Below are 21,843 nucleotides of genomic sequence, written 5' to 3' on the forward strand. Positions count from 1 at the left end.
TGTTTGGATGAACCGCAAGAGTACTTGCAAGCGATACAGGCTCCAGCCAGCCCCAAGGGGACTTGGTGGACCCTTTCAATACGACGTCGGAGAAGAATCACAACTGTATTCCATGGAGACTATGAAATGACTGCATTGTCGAATTGTGGCAAGGACCGACAAGTCACAGCAAGAGAAATGCCACTATGAAATAAACGCCAGGGTCAGCACTCGTGAGTGCGAAGAAGCATCAACTTTTCTCTCCTCTTCATACTTTTTTGCATTCAGAAACACCATGAGCACGGAACGTTCCTCAGACAGATTTGCATACCCATTAAATTCAAGTTCAACCAGTCCCTAATTGAATGCACAACCGCCGCTGCCTGCCTAAGATTTTCGATGCTGTTGAGACACCACATTCCAATGTTGGTCTTTGGCGGTGGGCTGAGAGCGGCTTCGGCTTACATAAGAGGGTTGACCCCACGCTGCTGAGCTGGACCCTCACCCGTCCTTGGTTCCCTGGCCCGCTACGGATGCGGCCCTGCTTTACGGAGCTTCAACCAGCTACGACCAGACAATGCCACGAACACGGCATACAAACAATCGCTTTTCATGACATGACAACCCCCTCAACACGGTGCCGCGATGGATGATCTTTCGGGACTTGACTGGTCCAAGCCGGCGGCGTCGACCAGCAACGCCAACTACACCAACCCGACCTCCCGACCGCTACAGCCCCCGCCTCCTATCCCTCGTTGCGACCGACCCCATCACCACAGACGTCAGGTCGCGGCACGCCTCTCTCCGCACAGGGTTCGGGCTTCCAGCCTCCAAAGTCGGTCACCTCAAAGCCTGCTGGCGACAGTTTCAGCAATCTTGTCAACTTCAGCGGCGCCAAGAGCAATACCAACCTCAGCCTCCGCGAGCGGCAACAGCAGCTGGAGGACGAGAAGCGGCGCAAGGCCGAGCAGCAGCAGAGCACACTTCAGTCTCAATATGGCGGAGGTCAGTTTTGGGATAGCCTGGGCCAGGGCTCATCCCAGGCGTCTCGGACCGCTTCTCCGGCCGCGTTCCCGGCCGCGCCCAGCAGCACGCTCCCACCGAATAATGACGAGGACGATTTGTTTGCCGCTTTCAACAAGAACACCAAGGTCGACAAGTCAAGCCACTACCCGCCTCCGGCCTCTGCCGGTGTCTCTGGGAAGAACACACCTTCCAATGCGGGCCGGCTCGACCTGAGCAGTTCCAGTGCCTGGGCCCTTCCGCAGAGCACACAGGGTGGAACGAGCCTCGGGGGGGATGATGATGACGACCCATTCGGCCTGAACCAGATGAAGCCAGTACCAGCGCAAAAGCACGCAGCCCCCGCCGCTGACGATGATGATTTTCTGGGCGACTTGGGTAAGCCTGTGGAGCAGGTCCGTAAGATAACGCAAGCGCAAGAGCTCCAGAGCCAGACACCAAAGCCAATAGAGGACTCCTCCTCCGATGACGATGACGAGCGGCCTGGTCCTGCGCGAGGATCTGCAGGTGGAGGATCAGACCCTTTCGACAAGGCGGTGGCAGAGCTTGTCGACATGGGCTTCACGCCTGAGAATGCTCGGCGTGGCCTGACCGAGAGTGGTGCTGGCTTAAACGTGCAGGCTGCTGTCGGCTGGCTGCTTGACGACGCCCATCGCCAGGCGCGGAAGGACAAGGGTACACCTCGCGATTCTCCAGCAGATCGTGTTAGGGGAGGAGAGGGTGCCCAGGCTCGGCGCAATGGGAGTCCGGCCTGGATGAATGACGACAGGGGTGGTGATCGTTACCATGCCAATTCTAACAACACGAGTGACGATTTATCCAAGAAGGCCGCACAAGTCGGCTCGAGCTTCCTGAAGACAGCCAACTCTCTGTGGAAGACGGGTCAGAAGCAGGTCCAGAAGGCGTATGCGGACTTCCAGCAAGATGGTGGAGACCCGAGCCAGCCGAAGTGGATGCGCGATGCCCAGAAGGCTAGAGATATGCCAGCACGGGGCGGGCAACCAGCCGGCACAGATGAAGCCATGATGCTGGAGTCAGGTGGCCGGCCTGAGCCTAGACAACCCCCGCGACCAGGCAATACTAGAGGTCCCAACTCGCAAGACCGTGTTCCCACGCTACCTAGTAGACCTGCGTCGGCTCAAAACGGCGCCAGGTGGCAGCAGACTGCCACACCACCACCAGATTCTCGGTCCAGACTCAACAAACTTGCCGCCGAGGAGCAGAGCGCACAAGCATACGTCAGTCCGGCCAGGAGGAAGAAAACGCCCGTACCGCCTCAGCCTGCCCCTGAGCCGGAAGAAGATCTGCTGTTCGGAACAAGCGCCCCGCCAAGGGCTCAGGCGGTATCCCAGCCAGCGAGCCGGCCTGCTCAGCAACCACCGAAGCCCTCGAGGCCTGCTTCGTCGCAACCGATTGTCACACGACCACCACCAACACTGAGAAAGTTGCCGCCGGTATCTCCCGGCGTTCTGGAAGTCTCAGCACGGCACCGGAATGAAGGCACAGCACACTTCAAGCGTGGTGATTATGACGCGGCGCATACGTCGTACACGAATGCCCTGTCGGGCATTCCCCAATCACACCCCTTGTGTATTGTGATTCTCGCGAACCGAGCCCTGACGGCCCTGAAGACGGGCAGCCCCAAGCAGGCCGTTACGGATGCGGATGCTGCCATTGGCATCATTGGCCCATCCCGGGGCGAAGGTGAGAAGGTGACGGTCGCGCCTGGTGAGGAGCGAGACATGAAAGATCTTTACGGAAAAGCGCTGAGCAGGAAGGCCGAGGCTCTAGAGCAAATGGAGAAATGGGCAGATGCTTCCAGCATCTGGCAACTTGCTGTCGAAGGCGGCGTTGGTGGCGCAACTGCGATTGCTGGACGACAGCGTTGCCAGAAAGCACTTGCCCCGAAACCAAAGGCGCCAGTGAAGCCCCCGCAAGCAGCCAAGCCGCGTCCCAAGCCGTCCGCGATGTCAGACCTCACGCCGCAGAAGAGCTCAGAAGCCGTACAGCGGCTGAGAGAGGCTAACAAGGCCGCCGAGGCGGCGGACGACGAGAAGTTTGCTCTCAGTGAGAAGATCGACGCCCGCATATCAGCATGGCGGGATGGGAAGAGAGATAACCTGCGGGCTCTGATTGGCAGTCTTGATCAGGTACTGTGGGAGGGCAGTGGCTGGAAAAAGGTCGACATGCACGAGTTGGTTTTGGCCAACAAGGTCAAGATCAGCTACATGAAGGCCATTGCCAAATGCCACCCCGATAAGGTGAGCAAAACACACCCGCTTCCGCTTGAGAAAAAAAAACATGCGTACTAACCTACATGATTGCAGTTACCACAAGGAGCAAGCACAGAAGTTCAACTCATCGCTGCTACGGTCTTTGCGACGTTGAATGAGAGCTGGGACAAGTTCAAGGCCGAGAATAATCTATGACGCGCAACATTTAGAGCCAGGACATGTGGCACCAGACAGATGGTAAATAGAAGAGAGGATAAATTTGATGAGAGAGCCAATCTTGCAATTCCTTCCTTCCGAGATTATTTGTGCAGGGTTGCTAGGCTGTGATCATAAGGTGAGGAGCAATGGGTTGGCAGCCACTTGTGACCTGGGCAATATGTGGCTTCCAGTCTGAACTGTCTCGGCAGCCAGGACCACGACTAGGTTGTGCGGACCAGATCCGTTCCCCGCAAGTCTGGGGAAGAATCTCGACGTGGACGTGCCATCTACTGTGAGCCTCGAGTATCGATGGCCATGCTTCCTGCGTGCACCCGAGGAGACCCTAGACCCTGAATCCTATGCACTCCGCAGGCACAATGGAAGGTCGTTTGGCAAATGCCATTTAGCGGCTACCGACAAGAATGGCAAAGGGTGACCAGCAGCCCCAGAGCGTTGCGGTCTCGAGGCGGCGATATTTCTGGACTTGCCCGGATTGCCGTTTCGGGGAACCCGGCGTGTGGAGAGCGCAGGATATACTTTGTCCCCCGCAAAGAACCCCCGTAGTGCCCCAAAGCTCAATCTAGTGGCGCTCAAGTGCCGGCGATCTCCGTCTTCGCTGCTTCGTCCCGGCCAACCATGCCGGTGCAGACACAACACAATTGACTCGCCGTTTCGTAGTATGAGCGGAACGTTGGTGAGCATTTCCGGGTGCACGAGAATCTGCTGACTCGTAATAAGTCTGTGAGTCGGGTTCCGTACTGGGAAGGCAATGGACTTCGTAAGGCCGCGGACGTGCGACATGACTCGCATTAATGTGCGGATCCCCAATGACGTACCGACCCCAGTTTCTGATGGTGCGGAAATCTCCATTAGACCAGAGCCTGCCACTCTGCAGCCAATTCCGCTCTCGCGCCCTCTTGACTTCCGGCCTGTGGCTCCATGAGGACAATTGCTTGGATTGGGGATGATGATGTTGCTATTGTCGACAGCGAGGCAGAACTCTCTATTCGGGTGTGAGAGAGCATCACACTGAAGTGGGTGGCTCCCGTAAGAACTTTTGGTCGCCCTGCATTACCTCATGGAGCACAACCATGCTTTATGAGGGCACTGTCTCGACGATGCAGTCGTCATTCCTCTTTTTACACAGCTAGCCCACACCTTCGCATTTGGAGACCGCCGTTCGGAGTGTGCCCAATGCCTCCGAGGCCCTAGATCTCTGGCCCTCCCAGCCAGGCCAAGCCAGGCACCACCGACCGGAATGTCCCCTTTGGACCACCCCGTACATGGATGTCGCCTCGCCGACGTGCTGCCGTCATGCCATTGTGGGGATGGTTGTGGGGTGTGGTTGACTAACAAGGTTGCGAAGCATTCCGGGGCGATCGCCTCTCCACGGTGAACCACCCACCAATACGGATCTCAATCCGAAGCCGCCCATCGGTCGTTTCCCCTGTCTTTTACTGCAGCGTGGTTCATCCTAGTAATTGAATGTCTTGCTAGCTTGCACAACCGTTGTTGCCGATCCGTAGGTCATACATAAGGCGGGTTGTCCGCGTCTTCGTCTAGGCGGATATTTCCTGGTCTCACGCTTCCCACGTGCTTGCAACAGTCTACACTTCTGTTTCTCTTTATCGAATTGTCTCAAACAAGCATTTATATTGGTCAATGGAAGTCGCTCCCCGTGGCAGACGCTTTCAACCGCAACCCTCACCAACAACTTCCGCCCCACCCACCGACAACCACCTCCGATCACGATGCCGTACTTCGGGCTTCGAGGCACGAAGCTCAATTATGCCGTGAGCATAATTGCCGGCATTGACTTTTTATTATTCGGATTTGCACGGATTCCCTGCTCCTGTAACGTATTCAGCGATTCTGACTTTATGTATAGGATCAAGGAGTCACCGGGGGCATTTTGACCATGGAACAGTTCTTGACGGTGTTCCCGCAAGTATGGCCAGAGCATCCGAGCATCACAGATCCTGCTGAGTCTTCCTACCGCTCTACAGTTCAAGGCATTACCGTGGCTTCATACAATCTCGGCTGCTTCCTTGGCGCCTGCATAACCATCTTTATCGGCAACCCACTTGGCCGTCGCCGAATGATCATGCTCGGCACGTCAATCATGGTCGTCGGAGCCATCATCCAAGCCTCGGCTACCACCATGGAGCAGCTAATCATTGGACGTATTATTACTGGTCTTGGAAACGGCGGTAATACCTCGACCGTGCCTACTTGGCAGTCTGAGACGAGCCATGCCCACAACCGCGGAAAATTGGTCATGATTGAAGGTGCCCTGATTACCTGTGGAGTTATGATCTCTTATTGGTGAGTGAAAGCTCTTGGCATTTATTATGTGTCGGTGTCTAATGCAGCACTTCTTTTTACCGCAGGGTCGACCTCGGATTTAGCTTCGTGCAAAGCTCCGCGGCCTGGCGCACTCCTCTCGCCTTCCAGCTCATTTTCTGCATTCCCATCCTTGCTACGATCTGGAACCTCCCAGAGTCACCGCGGTGGCTTGTGCTCAAGCAAAGGGACGATGAGGCCAAGGAGGTCCTCTCTTTGCTGAACGATGTAGATATTTCGGACAAAATCGTCCAGGACGAGTATATCGCCATTCGAGAAACGGTGGCTGAAATGGCCAAGGGCAGGTTCTCTGATCTCTTCTCCAACGACATGGATCGAAACTTTCACCGCAGCATGCTGGCATACTGGAGCCAGGTTTTCCAACAGGTAAGCAGTGCGGGCACCCTTCAGATAGAGCGTGTGCTAATCCCTGATTTTCCTTGCAGATTTCCGGAATCAACCTTATCACATACTACGCGCCCGTTATTTACAGAAACCTTGGCATCTCTCCTTTCTTGTCACTCCTACTCGGAGCACTCAACGGCACAGAATACTTCCTCGCCAGCTGGCCAGCAGTTTTCCTCGTGGAGCGAGTTGGTCGCCGCAAGCTCATGTTGTTCGGTAGTATTGGACAGGCTGCCACGATGGCCATTCTCGCGGGTGTCAACTCGAAACCAGAGAACGCTGCATGCCAGATTGCAGCAATTGTGTTCCTCTTCGTTTTTAACACGTTCTTCGCCATCGGATGGCTTGGCATGTCGTGGCTATATCCGACCGAGGTCCTGACCACCAGGATCAGAGCTCCAGCCAATGCGCTGAGCACGTCAGGTATGTGTTGCCAGATCCTAGCAGTCATGCAGAAATATCAAGTGCAACGTACTTGACTGCGGCTTTCAAGCACTGACCTGACTTTCACATCTCAGCGAACTGGATTTTCAATTTTCTGGCAAGTTTGACCCGAGTTTTGTCGTTATCACCCTGAACTCAGTGCTAACAAGAAATTGAACTAGATTGTCATGGTGACCCCGGTATCATTTGCGAGTATTGGCTACCAGACATACACTGTCTTTGCTGTAATCAACGCCGCCATCGTCCCGTGCATTTACCTGTTCTACCCGGAGACTGCTGGACGGTCGCTCGAGGAGATGGACGCGTAAGCTTCCCCCATCCCATTCTTCCTTAGTGTGCAAGACACCAATACTAATCATTCTCCCAATCTACGAATTCAGCATTTTCCACAAGACTCAAGGCAAAAAGGGATACTTCGACGTCGTGCGTATCGCACGCGAGGAGCCCCGACGCTACGGCAAGCACGGCGAACTGCTCATCGCATACGAGGAGACCGAGGAGCACAAGAAGCACTTGTCTCATGGAGGCGGCGACGTTGGTGCCGAGCACCGCGAGAACATCGGAGGCGCTGGCCATCATGGCCGCAACGACAGCCCAAGCGAGCACAGCTCTGACGGGGTTGTGCGGTCGCATCACAGCCAGGTGTGAGATAAATTTGGGCACTTGGAAAGAGTGACCTGTCCAGCTGCACTTTCGGGCGGTGGACGGGCTTCGATGTGGAGGCATAACGAGCAGGATATGTGCATATTCTTGAAGAGGAGATGTTACTGGCCTCCTTGTACATGTACGCTTGCAGTGCAAACCTGTGATTTGACACAAGCTTTTCATGTGAACTATTTCCTGGTGACTGTTGAAACACGAGACAGTTGTGACCTGCACTATAATCGTTTTTTGTCCAGCTTTTGTCTTTATGTTGATCGAATATCACGATCTGGTACAAGTGTGTTTTATTATCGACCAAAAGCCCTACGACACTGGGCGGAAGGCACCACAAGGGGGCTATTGACTGTTCGTTGGGTCCGTCAAAACACGCGTGCCTTCTGCTCTATTACAGGCGAGGAGCATGCCAATGATGGGCAGGAGTGGTCGCCAATGCTCCTGTAATGCCTTGACATAAGGTTGGTGTCTGAATCACACTTCACTCAACCCGAGGCCGCTTGGCATCTCCATCGCCATCCTCATCGGCATGATGACCGTTCACACCATTCTGACCACTTGCGGCCTCGCCTCCCTCAACCTCGTCCCTACCACGAACCCGTCCTGCTCCCTCCCCAAGCTCGCCACTCACGCCACCCTCCTCGTCATCGCCACCGCCAATCCAATTGCCTTCAGCGTCAAAGTACTGATCCACGTTCTCAGCGGTGATCCAGCCGGAGCTGCCCGGCATGGGCGGCGGCAGACCACCGCCGCTATCACCACGGAACGCGCCCGAGAACCCGTCCAGAACCTCGAACTGCGCCTCGTGGTCGCCCTCGAAGACTATCCTGTCCGCGTTACCCTCGTCGTCGATATACTCGTCGTCATCCTCGTCGCCGTCGCGCGGGTCCGGGTTGAGATTCGAGCACCGTGATATCTCGGTGAAGAGCGTTTTCGTCCTGTCCGCGTTACCGCTGCTGCTGGTGCCCTGTGCTGCCGCGGAAGAGTCCGCTGGCTGTGTCGGGGCCTGAACGTACGGCACGAGAGTGAGCTCGATGGGCTCAAACGACTCATCGTCATCGGCGCCGGCATTGGTGTCGGAGAACTCGAGCTGCATGTACACTCCATCAAATTCCTCCAGCGGGGGCGAGGAGGCGCCAGTGTTTGCAGACGCGTTTTCTGAAGAGGAAGAACCGAGATTCTTGAAGTGCTTGACAGCGTGCAGTGTAATAGCTGGGTAGGGGATCTCGATACCCATACCGGTGCCGCGAGAGAAGAGGGTCAACTTGCTGCAAGACGGTCAGCATGTAGCCACTATTTCGGGGAAAGAGAGACAGAGATGTACTTGGACGCAACAAAGACCTCGACCTGGGAATCCTCTACCATGCCCTGCCCGTTGCCCTCCAGCGCGGCATTGTGCGGCGAACTCGGCCTCGTCGAGTCCTTGGAGAAGAAGAATAGGCGCTCATGCTGCTCTTCCGACACCCAGGCCTTGACATGCTTGTCATGGGCGTGCAGGACGGGTTTTCCGTCAAAGAACGTCTGTGGAGTTTGCGACTGGTACTCGCTGAGTTGCTCAAAGTCGGTCTCTGCCGAGGGGCAGGTTTTTATGACGGTTGCCAACATTGCTTGTGTGATTCTGTATGTTTCGTCAGTAATGATGGACGTTTGATTGCTGTTTTTGCATGGGAGTATCCGCTCACAAAAGTCAACAGAAAGACCTACCCATTGACCAGTGAAACCTTATGAAGAGCTTCACTTATTATGAGATGTCTTTCCTGCTCACTGAGAGCTGGCAGCCTGGTGGGGGGCAGCTCTTTGAGCGTATCGATAAGCGCCAACCACCAGCGGACGTCGTTGCGCCCATGCCCCTCGTGCCGCATTGGTTGCTGGAGCCTTAGTCATCTCACTTTCATCATATACCAGGCACGACGACTTGCTTGAAAGACGAGTTGAGTTGCATTTTAATCAAAATGAGGGACGAACGTAAGTACCTAATCATCCTGAGATACCATCCGCATCACACGCCACTAACTCCGTCGCCAGGCACACATCCACTCCTGGCACAGGTGCCCTTGACCGTCTCGCCTTTCGTCTCACTACCCACCGCCACCACCCTGCCATACACTTACCGGACCATGCCGTCGACATTACCAGTCCCTGTGACCGGCATCACCGGCGCATCCTCATCGTCACCATCAGGCGGCGTAGGAGGCACGAACAAGCCAAAATACATAGTCTCCCCGACGGGCGGCCACGCCGCGCACCCGGACGACATCATCTCCTCGTGCAACAACCTCAAGGCACACCTCACCAAGCTCAAGGAGGACGCAGACCGCGAGCTGCGGGAGCTCGAGACGCGCATCCGCGACGCCGAGCTGGCGGAGAAGCGCCGCGTGGCTCCCGGCTGGCTCGACAGCGAGACGCACCTGCTGCAGCCGGAGAAGTCGCAGGCCCAGGCCGCCGAGGCAGAGGGCGTGCCTATGATGTCTTCTGCTGCTGGTGGCGGAGGTAGCGCAGGTGTCTTCTTTGGGACGTCTTCGTCCGCGGATGTCTCTGGGCAGTTTGCAGAGATGAGCCTTGCTGAGCGGCAAGGCGCGAGCGAGCTCGACCAGGGTGCGGAGCTGGATCGCGCTTTCGCAGGCAAGTGAGCTCGCAGAGGCAGTCTCGGGGGATTTGATTGGATTCGTGGCAGGCTGTATCCTGAAAAGCACGACACAGCCATTCCTTTTCTAAATTTCTTTTACGTGTTTCATGGGGAGCATACTGCGGCGCTGGGGCGTTCATATTGTTCTTACCGCACTACGACAGAATATAATCATCTTGAATTGGAATCTAGTTTTGAGTAGTTCCGCTTTTGTACTATAAGCCATGCCCAAATTTGACGTCTGTACGACCGTCTGGCCGGACTACGAGTCAACGGCACATTCCGAACTTGATGTCATTGTTCATCCTCGAGTCCGTCTGAGTGATAGTCAAAAGCATTGGGAGCCTCTGGCTCAGCACCTTCTTCTTTGTCAGGATCCAACTCAGCTTGGACAGGCTTGGAACCTGGCAGCTCCACAGATATTTGCTTCGTCCGATCGAGGAAGCCCGTCATTCGCTCCGCCCATTCCCAGGGCCTGGCTGTGTCTCCTGGCTTGCTGTTGAAATACTCCCAGCCCATCACGCCACCAAAGTTTGGGATGGACCGCTTGATCAGTTGGAGACTGGAACCCAATAGCTCGAAAGGGACCCAGCCAGCTCCATTCGCAGGCGTCGTGACCAGTCCCATGACAACCTTCTCCGGCATCCAGCCACGAGCAAGACACATCTGGTACATGACTGGCGTGCTCGCGTCGCCCCAGCCACAGTAGAACTGTGCGTTGTACCAGGCAATCTGCTTTCCACGCATGACCTCGAGGGCCTCATAATCGAAGCCGCTCAGGTTGCGACGAGAGTCCAGCAGAGCGGCCGCGACGGGCGCGAGGGTGATTAGGAACACTGGGCCAAAGTCTGCACGGAGACGGTCGATCAGGCGGATGATGCCGGCGAGCGACATTGGCTCCTCGACGTCAAGATCGAGGCCGTCGAGGCCGCGCTCCTTGATCATGGCGTAAAGGGGCTGGTAGTAGGTCTCAAAGGTGGCCTCGGCCTTGTCGAGGCGCGTGTAGGAGCCCTTGGCGGCGCCGCCAAGCATACCGAGAACCTTGATGCCGCTGGCCTGGGCGACGCGCAGCTCGGCCCAGGTCGATGCGAACCGTGGGTGGGCTGGGGGATGGTCGTTGAGCGTGAGACCATCTGGGTCCTCGTTGATGTGGATGGCTGCGATGATCAGGTGGGAGACGGACACGCCTGGCCTGGTGATGAGAGGCAGGATGGAGATGAGGTTGCCACTGGGGTCGTGTGTCTGCCCGGGGACGGTTTCGGCTGCGGGTGAGCCCCTCTACGCGCGCAACTCATTCATATTTGATCGGCCGACTCACGGTCTGATGGTAGACGACCAAACGGGGCACGCCGTTGTGGCCCATGGCTCAGGGCTGCTGAACAGCGGCTGACGCTGCTGGTGGCCACGAGATGGCAGATGTTCTGGGCCGAGGGAGGGCGTTGATTGTCGCTGAACTGAAGCTCTCAAAAGAGTAAAGTGTGTCATTGGAGCGGAGCATGAAAGGTTCCACGCAATCCAATCCCCGCAAGGGGTCCTGCAAATGCACGTCACAGTGACACCAACTGCCGGCGGGCTCCCTAGACAGCTCACTGACTTTACGTCTGCATGGCGGCCCTCACTGGGTATGTCCCTGAGTTTCCTTAAGGCCTTGCTTGAACGTGTGATCGGTAATCCCGCGAGGTGTTGTTTCGTCAGCCGTGTGCCCGGGCCAGATCCTGGTCATCTCACAGTTCCCATACCTAAGGTACATAGGGGCGAGTGCCCGTGCCGGTTTGTTTGTACCGAGACCGGCCTAGCGCGAGAGCTGTTCTGCGGACAGCCAATCACACCACGCCCTGCTGGGAACAGTCCATGCGAGCAGTCCCCAAGCACACCAGAGTCACCATTGGGGCTAGCCTCGACTTTTCTTCTGTACGCAACCTTGGGAAAAACAAAGCGCCCTTGAACCTTTTCCCCCAGTCCCCGTGAGGCACCTCTCGACCTGCGAGGATAGCATCCCGCAGCGGCACTGCCTACGGACACTGCGCATCATGCTTGGGCGCAGCCCGCAGGGTCGATTGAGAGCCTGACGTCATGAAGTTCGCCAAAGAGCTGGAGCAGGACTTGGTCCCTGGTGAGACAAGATCCGCGCGCAGAGCCCTTTGCCATGTCCCAATCACTAATCACGGCACGCAGAATGGAGGATAAAGTACCTCAACTACAAGGCTGGCAAGAAGTATGTCAAGGCCGTCTCCCGCGCCATCAGCAGGGCCACTGGCAACACTCCCCGACTTGGACGTCGAGGAGAGATCCCACCACACAGGACGCCTTCCTTCTTTGATAGTCCCGAGGAGTCTCGCCAGAATGGCCGCCAGCGAGCTCATGGAGCCGCGACCACCCGGACTGGTCTAGCTGCAGGTCAGCCCGCGTCCTTGCTTGATGAGCAATTTGCTCCAGAACAACTGTCGCTCAGACGGTCATCCGCCACAGGTCCAAACTATGGGAGCATCGGCCCATCTCCTCAAACAGTGAACTCGAACCTCACGCGTGAACGCACGAGATTCGAGCTGCCAGGGCCCGCTATGAATGATGCGCCCTCTTTGGACGATCTGACCTCGGCAGATGTAGCAGCAGGCCCGCCGGGTCTCCGCCGAAGCAGCTCGACAGGACGAGCCAGCAATGAAAACTCGCATTTTCACAGTCTGCCACGGCCTGCAACAATCAATGCCAGACCAGTCCCGCCCGGAAGGGTCCGGCGACTGTTCTCCACCAACGGACCCTTGAGCAAGGTCGAGAGCAACAAGCTCGAGTACGGCATGGAAGCTTTGGACCAGGTGCGCCAGCGTGAGCGCGAATTCTTTGATTTCATGGAAAGCGAACTCGATAAGGTCGAATCCTTCTATAAGCTCAAAGAAGACCAGGCCGGCGATCGGCTTGCTGCTCTGCGGCAACAGCTGCACGAAATGCGGAATCGGCGCACTGCAGAGCTAGCGGCTGCTCGCGAGCAAAAAGAGCGTCATGGCCAGTCGAACCACAACCTTAACGGGAGTGACCAGGACTTGGCGCGCCGGCTTGTGATCGAGCCGATCAAATCCAAAATGTTCAAGCCTGGGCCAAACTCCAAGGCTCTATCCAAGATGCCACAAACTCCCGTGCTTGCTTCTGACGGCCGCGACGGAGCGAGGGACTATATCCGTCGTCCCGAAGCTCAGGACGTCCCGTACAGAACAGCAAAGAGGAAGCTCAAGCTCGCGCTGCAAGAATTCTACCGTGGCCTCGAACTTCTCAAGTCGTATGCGATCCTGAACAGGACAGCATTCCGCAAGCTCAACAAGAAGTACGACAAGGCCGTCAACGCGAGGCCGCCTTATCGTTTCATGAACGAAAAGGTCAACAAAGCCTGGTTCGTCAACAGTGATATCATTGACGGCCATATTCGAACAGTCGAGGATCTCTATGCTCGCTACTTCGAAAAGGGCAACAAGAAGATTGCGGCTGGCAAACTACGTCGACTGCACAAGCGAGCCGGCGACGAGTCTGACACGACATTCCGCAATGGACTGTGCATCGGCATCGGTCTCGTTTTCGCTGTGCAGGGACTTGTGTATAGCGTGCAGCAACTATTTGATGCGGACCCCATCGTCCGACAACAGACTGGCTACCTGTTGCAGATCTACGGCGGCTATTTCTTGATTCTCTGTTTGTTCTTCTTGTTCTGTCTCGACGCTTACATGTGGACGGCCAACAAGGTGAACTATCAGTTCATCTTCGAATTTGATGCTCGTAATCAGCTGGACTGGAGACAGTTGGCGTCCTTCCCGAGCTTCTTCCTGATGTTGTTCGGAGTGGTTTACTGGCTCAACTTTGCCATCCATATACCTCAGATGCATCTTTACTACCCTGTAGTCCTTGCGGGTCTCTCTGTCCTAATCATCCTACTACCTCTGCCGGTTTTCTGGTACAAGAGCCGAAGATGGCTCGCTTATGCTCATGTAAGTTCCGACTTATATCTCGAGCCACGATCTGGTCACTAATGCGGTGCAGTATCGCCTGTTCTTCGCAGGATTATACCCCGTCGAGTTCCGTGACTTTTTCCTTGGCGATATGTATTGCTCATTGACATATGCAACCTGTGTAAGCACAAGCAAGGTCCTCCAAACGAAAAGCACATCTGCTGACAACCTGTGCAGAATATTGAACTGTTCTTTTGCTTGTATGCCAACTATTGGAACGATCCTGTTCAGTGCAACTCGAATCACTCACGCTTGATGGGGTTCTTTGCCGCTCTGCCGCCGATATGGCGCGCGTTGCAGTGCATTCGTCGTTACTACGACACCAAGAACGTCTTTCCGCACCTTGTCAACTGCGGCAAGTATGCCATGTCCATCATGGCGGCGGTCACGCTGTCTCTGTATCGTATCGATGGCACCACCGCAAACTTTTCGCTGTTCGTGACGTTCTCAGTCATCAACAGTATCTATTGCTGTAAGTCAGAAAGCATTGTTGCTATGGTCTTCCTCCCCGCTAACGCGCAACAGCAATCTGGGATCTCCTCATGGATTTCTCTCTATTGCAGCCAGATGCCCGCTACCCTTTCTTGAGGGACATCCTCGCCATTAAGCGGCGCTGGATGTACTATGCCATCATGGTCCTCGACCCCATCCTGCGGTTCGGATGGATCTTCTACGCCATCTTCACCCACGACGCCCAGCACAGCACCATCGTCTCGTTCCTGGTGGCCCTGTCCGAGGTCCTGCGTCGTGGCATGTGGGCGCTGTTTCGTGTCGAGAACGAGCACTGCTCAAACGTCGCGCAGTACAAGGCCAGTCGCGACGTACCTCTTCCGTACCGGCTGCAGCAAGAGCCGCTCACCGAGCGCGTCAGCACCGAAGACGAGGGCGGCGGCGGCGCTTCGCTGCGCCAATCTACTTCCCGAGTAGCTACTACAGGCCACGGGACCGGTGCCGCCGCGAGCATGCGCAGTCCCGCTCCGGCAGAGGAGCCTCGCAGTGACGAGGCCCTCGAGAGTGGCGGTGGGACGCTGCGCTGGCGGAAGCCGGAGCTCAACCGGGCAAGATCGATTAGGAACATCATAGCCTCGGCTCACAGGCAGGACTTTGAGAAGAAGCGGCGCGGGCCGGACGAGTACGCGCCCACACATGGCGATGTCGCGCCTGACGGCGACTTTGTGAATCCCAGCGACGACGAGGACGATGATGACGAGAGTGGTAGCGTCCACAACGAGCGGCTCGAAATCCGCCGTGTCGAGGGGCTTGTAAGGGAAGACTCAAGCGATGCTGAGTAAAGTTGTCAACGGTGTATCTGCTCTATATGATCTGCTATTTCATTCAAGGACGCTGGCCGGAATGGCCAGACATATTCTACTACAAGGCGTTTTCGGAGGGATAGACTAAAATAAATGAGTTTGGACTTCAATCTCCTGGCGAAATACCCTCAAGAACATGAAACAATACAGCGGGATGCCATATTGAAAAAGTCTAGCTTATTGCATAACTGAAACTAGCATACGTGGTCGACATGGTGTTACTGAAGGGTACCTCTTTTCGCATACTCAGGACCTTGATGGCATCTTGGTGTATCACAACCTGCTATTACAGCAGTAACTTGCGGCAGCATTCTCGGTAACCGTTTGAAAACCAATGAATCTACCAAGAATAGATCACAAGCTAATGCCTCGCTTCATTCTCCTATGGGGCCTGCTCAGATCGGCCATGATACACTCCGCGAGAGGAGCCGTTATGCCCGGCTTGGAAAAGAATTCTCTCATCGTGATCGTGAGCTGCAGGAGGCGTTTTACCCTCAATTTCCCGGTCATAAAAAGGCGTGTAGGTTCGGCCGTTATGCAGGGCCCCTTCACCGTCGGCGGTTCCGGGTGGGCACATGGGGAAATCACGCGAGCAGTAGCGGCCGTTGAACAACAGCTCGGAGCGCCTAGTCGTTCTGCCAGAGTCCCGCCTGCGCGCGCGCGAGCGCGCGATCTGAGCGCGTCTCGCGTAAAAAGGCCTGACTGACTGGCCTCAGGGCTATGGACACACGAGATGTTCGGTTTCTCACTGAGTTAGGTTGGTACTTGGTGTAAGCAACACTCCACTCAGCCGTAATTACCTGAACATCAATCTCCCGGGATCCGCGTCCCAAAGAAAAAAAGAAAAAAAAGGCGCGTCGTCGTCGTCGCCGCCCTTTCCGCCGGCGCCCGTCTTTGGGAGAGGAGGGCTTCGAGAAGGACGATCACGTCCCTTCTAGCGCGGCGCGATGTGGGCTTTTCGTGTTTCCCCATGAGTTGACACGAGCTCGACGAGTTGATCCGGCTTCAGGGACCAGAGCGCTAACGCCGTTAGCGTAGGTGATGAACCACGGGGGACCCCTGCTGGGTTTTGTGGCTGCCAGGAACCAAGACAAGGTCAAGGGGAGTGGGCAGGACGGGGCTAGGGCTCTGGAGGGACCTGAAACCGCCCGAGGCTTGCCTGTCTGTTTCCGATATGCTGTGCGCCCGGCGGGCGTTCACTGCCTGCGGGCTGGCATGGTATGCAGGATGGAGGCGAGAAACAGGAAACAGGAAACGAGGGCGAGGTGATGATGGGAATCAAGAAACACATCTGGGTCGCAACGGGTTGTGACAGGGGCAACAACAACCAAAAAACGTGCTGGACTTGGCACTTTGCTGTGCCTCTGGGATCGCCTGTCACTGTTTCACAGCTGGCCGTGACACTGACCCAGGACGAGCCGGGCTGGCTGAAACGCTTCTGCGACTCGGCTGGACAGCGTCAGCCGCCGTTGCTCCTGCTGCGGTTGAAGAGTGCATGTTTGGGATAGTTGCAAACTACTCGATGGACGCATCACCAGGAACATTGGCGGCCAGTTGTAGCATGATTGGTGCTTCCTCGAAGACACCTGCAGACTGGCAAGAGAGCACCTGGGCAAGCTGATCTTGCGTGCCTTCCTATTCTGGTAGCACTTTGACTCGCATACACAGGGGCGGGAGGGGCAGCACAATGCCAAACACCACCACGTGGGCGGCCGTTGCTGCTGCTGCTGCTGCCACTACTGCAAGTGCCGAGGATCGTTTATCGTCTTGCATGCATGCATTGACGTTCTCCATCTTGTCGCGTCAATGCGCAGCCCGTCCTGGCAATGGCAGCTCGTCGTTGGGCTGCGTCGCCACCCTCAAGCACTCACGCGTCAACAAGGTTCACCCTGCTTTCGTCAATTTGAACTTGATCTGTCTCGTGGGGGCACTTGGTCCACGAGGACCCCCAATCAGCAAAGTCGAATCAGTGAGGCGATCGCCCCGCCCACGTGTGCAAGTCCCTACCGAACACAGCCAGCCAGCGGAGCAGATGGCTTCCCCCCGCATGGTCCGTGGAGCTGGGAATCTTTGTAATTTGGGATAACTGCAAGGACCCGCTATGGTTGTTGCTGATATCTCGACGCGTATGCTGATCAAGATCTCCAGGTGGTGTGGCGTGCCGACAAAGCCACGAGCCATCTTGACGATGGCGCCTGATTCATGCGATGAACGGGGACGTGGACGCGGTTCCGGCGGTATTCCAATCGGAGAGAGATCTCGAGCGGGCGAGAAACATCCAGAGCTGCAGTGGTCGTGCCTCTTCTCCGCATTTTAGAGTATCGGAGGGCTGCCACCGACACGCCGAGGCCAAGTCTGGTCCTGGCTGGATGAGCACATGGCAAACCTTGAATCCTGCCGTTTGGGGCCTGGCAGGCCGATGCGAGTCGTGCCCATCTGACATATTTGACACTTAGAGCTGCCTTTTTGCCTCTGCGGTCCCGAAAGAGGGCACTCTAGCTGGTACCGGCCGGCCCAGACAGGCAAGTGGATGGGCAACCCCCCACAGGTATGGCTTTCCGCCAGCGCATTGGCGGTCCATGAGGTTCATCGATGATGCAATCGCCAGATTCCCGTCGGGTGGGCGTGTTATTGTCTAGATGCATATTCTCCGTCGAGCTGACTGTTGCGGGCAGTCTCCAGTTCTGCCGGTGCCGTCTACGGGGAGTACACACACTGTCGCGGAGTCGGGAGCCATGCCCGTTCGAGGTTACATGCAGACTGAGCAGCCATCCAGCAATGCATATCGGACGACAACCTCGTCTGCAAGCAGGCTCGAGGACCTGCATTGGCTCTTGGGACGACTGTAAGCACGACATGCTACGTGACATGGCCATCTGGCTGCCATCCAGCGGCCACGGCAATCGAAGGCAACGCTGCCGGGGATGGCGGGCGAGTGACACGGTTGCAGTTGCAGCTGCTTCTGCGCTCCGCCGCCAGCTTGCGGCCCCACAGAAACCGCCAAGGCCGCATTAGCTTCCTCACACTCCTCCGTCCGTCCTAAACTAAACTCTACCCCCGGAGCTCCCGCCTCCGCCCGCAACCTTGGGAACTCCCTCCGGCCTGCCACCAACTAACAAATTGACCATTATGCATCTACCGCGTATAAGCCACCGCGGCCGCAACTCCCATGGCTGGCTACAGTTGCGCTTCCTCCGTCCCGCCGGGTCTCGAAGCAGTCTCCACGACGGCGGTCACGACGAGGCAAACTTTCTTATGGCCATATTGTGCACCAGTCTTTTGCACGCTCCAAAAGGCCCCCATCCGATGGCGGTCATGCCGGTCTCGATGATCGCGAATAAATCCACTTCTAGCCATCGTTTGCGATCAACCGGTGGATTGCAATCAACATATTTGCATATTTGCAATGTTTGCGTTTGTCCACAGGACGAAAATACAAATCTTCCTCCGAGCGATGAGCGGTGTACGACGATGACTAAGAAGGGTTTCCACAAAGATTAGCTTGTGGGACGGCGACCGGGGTTCTTCGCAGAAGTCCATGCACGCACGACCTTGTATGGGGGCGCCATCATGCACGTCTTCTGCTAGGCCGGCCAGGGCCAGGGCTAGCCGGCAGGCTTATTCGTGGTTGAGAGCGCTTCACTCGCCAGAAGTCCGTCGCCGTTTCCGTCGTGGAGCGTTCCTTGACGAGGGCGATTTGGGGGTGTGAAGCTGCCCTTCACGAGATGAGCACATTGACCCTGCCTGGTCTACGACAATATGACCTGCCTATCAAAAAACACTGCAGCAGGCACACAGAGTCGCATGCCCCAGCATGGCTGCAGGTGCGCTTGACGAGTGAATGCAAGCATATCAGTCGAGGGCAGCCGGTCCGGTGCATCTGCAAGCTGAGAGAGAGAGGGGCAGGCTAGCCGATCAGGAGATCTCAACTTCACGACCGCTCGCTCCAGAGCAGTGATGGACAGGGGCACGTTGCGTTTCCTCCCCAGGTGTGCCTGTGTGCCTGCAGAACATATGGAGCCATTGGACCAGGATGGCGGCTGCCCATCCACTACCCCTGTCCACGGCACCCACCACCACCACCCAATCCTTAGGGTCAGCAGCCCGTGACGTTTCTCCTGCTCGCTGGGCATCCCAACTCTGGCCTATGGCTGGCTCCATAGAGTGTCTCAGTTTCGTCTGAAGTCATGGAGGACAACAACAGAGGTGGTGGTGGTGGTGGTGTCGTGGATCTGCTTATCTCAAGATTTACAGTTGCAACGGGTGTACCCTCCCATTCGTCGCTGGCGCTACCATTGCCGCACTCGAATGCGCTCGGCACCACGCATGCGGAAAATGCAGGTCTGCGTACAGTTTGCAGCCGTTCGGCACATGACGAGTGTCTGCCTGCGCTGCATGCATTGACGAATAGACAAAGGGTTCATGGGCCTGTGTGCGAGCTCACAGGGAAGGTCCCGGGAGATGGGCCTGATCGTCTATCTGCATATCTGTACGGAGCCAGTCAAGAGCCAGGGTATGTTTGCAGAGTGATTGCCTCACTCACGCCATCAAATCGTCCTCTCCAAGCATCCGCTGGCTCAAATGGCATACCTGTTGTTGGTGTGATACTCCAATGGAGTCTTGCATCCGAGGCGGGGAAGGGAGACATCGGGTTCTGGTTTGAGGTATGGAATGACCTAACAGGGCTTGCATGGCCGAATGCGAGCATCCACAGACAACATCCGGGACCGCACAATGCGGGCGAAAAAGTACAATCAGACATTCTGCATCTATGCCAACTGGCCTTCGCGACTCGAGAAGAGCACACTTCTTCCAAGTAAGGATGGTCCTTGGCGCGCATGGCCAATTGGGGGGTGGGATGGCGGTGGCCGAACACTCTTAACACAGCGCGGTATAGCAGCCTCCCTCCCTCCCTCCCCAACCCGCAAAACTTTTATCCACGACTCTGGTGGCCTCCAGCCGCTATATCGCAGAGTCTTATTACATGGCGGTCTGCGAGTTGAGAGGGCCTCAGCATTTGAGGGAGTGGCGGAGGATGCAACTCCGTGTCTGGACAGCGAAGTACTTCCCTCGCAACGTTGAGAAGAAGCAACCAGTCAATCACTTGCACCCTCATCTTGCAGCGGGCAATGGATCAACTGGACCGCCGTGTCAAAGAACGCCGTCCCTTTGATCTCAATTGGCAGAAGGGCAGGCCGGCGGGAGTGGAGCCCACCCAGCTCGAGTCAAACATTGCCCGGCGATTGTCGGCCGATCCACATGTAAGTAACTGATGGGCTGGCCATGACTTGGTGCAGACCCGACTGATGACCAAAGACTTGAATCTATGACACTTCGTCTGCAATTAAACGTGGCCTCTGCTGCCAGGACGGAAAAAAATGCCTCATGCACGATACAAAAAATCACAGATTTGCATCATCTGTCCGCCCATACCGCCATGCTATCCGCGCTTTGGGTAGATTGACGAGAGAGGCAAGGATATCAGTAAAGAACATGGAGCATCAAAAAGGAAAGACCCTTCTAGATTGCCGCGCTTTTTCCCCATGGCTTAAGGTATATGTCTAAGCTATCTACCTAAGTAGGTACTTGTAATGCGCGGGGCGCCCGTTCCGCCCACCCAGCCTTGTTGAGAAGAGCGAATGTCGGGGCGCCGACAACTTAGTTAGGTCGTCATCGAGAGCGGCTCAGCCCAGCCCAGCCCCAGCCACAGAGCTACCCCAAGTTTTCTCTTTTCTTTTTTTGGAGCAGCGTCAACCTTAAAAGACCAACTCAGTCAGCCGTATGCCTCAAACTAGCTCTAAGAGCTGAAGCTCCCTTGCCCCAAAGGCCCTGCATGGAATAGACGACTGGAGGGAAGGGCGGGGGAGCCGGCGTACGCGCGGGGGACGGGACAAAGAGAGCTAGAAAGCTCAACACCAGAAAGGTTAAAAGGCAAGCCCATTGGCTTTGATCTGCTGACACTTTCTGTTGGCATCACAATGTCTTCGTGTGGCTAGCAAGCCCCGAGACGGCTACGCACGCACACACGTGTGTGTGTGAATGTGTGTGTGTGTGTGCGCGCGCGCATCCAAGTTAGCTCCCTTTGCCGGCAGAGGTTGTGGAAGGCTTGCCAAGGCTTCGTGAAAGGACCACGACGACCAAAAAACCGACACAGCCATGCAGCCTTTTTCGGGCACTACAATGGAGCTAGTTTTCTTGACTCACAGTAGTCGTTGGTAGTAGTGTATGACCTCTCTCTCTCAGCTCCAAAACGCAGCCAAAAGTCAATCAAGGGCCAGCCAGCACCCTGTCCAGCCTCTCTCGCTCTCTCTCCTGTATGTTTAAGCAGTTCACTAGCAACAACAAAAAAGGTGGAGGTCGTCGAAAAGGAAAGACACCCCCCCTCCCTCCCCATAACCTGCATTTGGAGCAAGGAAGAATACACGGCAGACAAGACCAAGTCGTATGATGATGGAGGTAGTGTGTCATTTTTGCTGAGGGCCGGCTCCGAGGGGCCACTTTCGGCTCACAGGCCAGAGCCAGGTGCTATCCAAGGGTTGGCAAGTTTTTCTCCCGTGTCGTATGCACACATATGTACTTCCTTGGAGGCATGTGCAGTGCATGTATGCAATGCATGCATGCACTTTGAC

General features: G+C 56.1%; 7 protein-coding genes across 7 annotated transcripts; 5 read left to right on the forward strand and 2 right to left on the reverse strand.

Annotated features, from left to right (window-relative positions):
• The first annotated feature begins 483 nt into the window (after positions 1–483).
• On the forward strand, positions 484–3,532 carry B0I36DRAFT_320772 (uncharacterized protein). The gene is given in 13 exon segments (XM_046153594.1): positions 484–733; positions 766–2,270; positions 2,283–2,345; positions 2,355–2,592; positions 2,617–2,730; positions 2,752–2,886; positions 2,899–3,005; positions 3,024–3,069; positions 3,097–3,152; positions 3,165–3,182; positions 3,198–3,215; positions 3,237–3,263; positions 3,330–3,532. Coding segments are annotated over 13 exon segments (2,538 nt in total). The 5' UTR covers positions 484–624; the 3' UTR covers positions 3,432–3,532.
• Positions 3,533–5,050: 1,518 nt separating this feature from the next.
• Positions 5,051–7,519, forward strand: B0I36DRAFT_105010 (general substrate transporter). The gene is made up of 7 exons (XM_046147773.1): positions 5,051–5,269; positions 5,323–5,759; positions 5,825–6,164; positions 6,224–6,605; positions 6,701–6,723; positions 6,788–6,930; positions 7,007–7,519. The coding sequence occupies exons 1-7, from the start codon at positions 5,186–5,188 to the stop codon at positions 7,272–7,274; spliced, it is 1,677 nt and encodes a 558-aa protein (XP_046013931.1). The 5' UTR covers positions 5,051–5,185; the 3' UTR covers positions 7,275–7,519.
• Positions 7,520–7,764: 245 nt separating this feature from the next.
• On the reverse strand, positions 7,765–8,888 carry B0I36DRAFT_361816 (regulator of volume decrease after cellular swelling-domain-containing protein; the record flags this gene model as incomplete). Its single annotated transcript, XM_046158546.1, has 2 exons — positions 7,765–8,551; positions 8,608–8,888. The coding sequence occupies 2 exons, from the start codon at positions 8,886–8,888 to the stop codon at positions 7,765–7,767; spliced, it is 1,068 nt and encodes a 355-aa protein (XP_046013932.1).
• Positions 8,889–9,235: 347 nt separating this feature from the next.
• B0I36DRAFT_361817 (uncharacterized protein) lies at positions 9,236–9,913 on the forward strand (the record flags this gene model as incomplete). Its single annotated transcript, XM_046158547.1, has 2 exons — positions 9,236–9,248; positions 9,309–9,913. 2 exons carry the CDS (start codon positions 9,236–9,238, stop codon positions 9,911–9,913), a joined length of 618 nt encoding a protein of 205 aa, XP_046013933.1.
• Positions 9,914–10,059: 146 nt separating this feature from the next.
• Positions 10,060–11,584, reverse strand: B0I36DRAFT_320779 (family 18 glycoside hydrolase). The gene is made up of 2 exons (XM_046153595.1): positions 11,228–11,584; positions 10,060–11,151 (listed from the first exon to the last, which is right to left on the reverse strand). The coding sequence occupies exons 1-2, from the start codon at positions 11,270–11,272 to the stop codon at positions 10,204–10,206; spliced, it is 993 nt and encodes a 330-aa protein (XP_046013934.1). The 5' UTR covers positions 11,273–11,584; the 3' UTR covers positions 10,060–10,203.
• A 398-nt stretch (positions 11,585–11,982) lies between these two features.
• B0I36DRAFT_348212 (EXS family-domain-containing protein) lies at positions 11,983–15,193 on the forward strand (the record flags this gene model as incomplete). Its single annotated transcript, XM_046156661.1, has 4 exons — positions 11,983–12,022; positions 12,085–13,880; positions 14,079–14,373; positions 14,427–15,193. 4 exons carry the CDS (start codon positions 11,983–11,985, stop codon positions 15,191–15,193), a joined length of 2,898 nt encoding a protein of 965 aa, XP_046013935.1.
• A 203-nt stretch (positions 15,194–15,396) lies between these two features.
• Positions 15,397–16,087, forward strand: B0I36DRAFT_320783 (uncharacterized protein). The gene has a single exon (XM_046153596.1). The coding sequence runs from the start codon at positions 15,549–15,551 to the stop codon at positions 15,918–15,920; it is 372 nt and encodes a 123-aa protein (XP_046013936.1). The 5' UTR covers positions 15,397–15,548; the 3' UTR covers positions 15,921–16,087.
• Positions 16,088–21,843: the final 5,756 nt, after the last annotated feature.

Source organism: Microdochium trichocladiopsis (assembly GCF_020744255.1).
Source record: "Microdochium trichocladiopsis strain MPI-CAGE-CH-0230 chromosome Unknown B0I36scaffold_4, whole genome shotgun sequence".
Lineage (NCBI taxonomy): Eukaryota > Fungi > Ascomycota > Sordariomycetes > Xylariales > Microdochiaceae > Microdochium > Microdochium trichocladiopsis.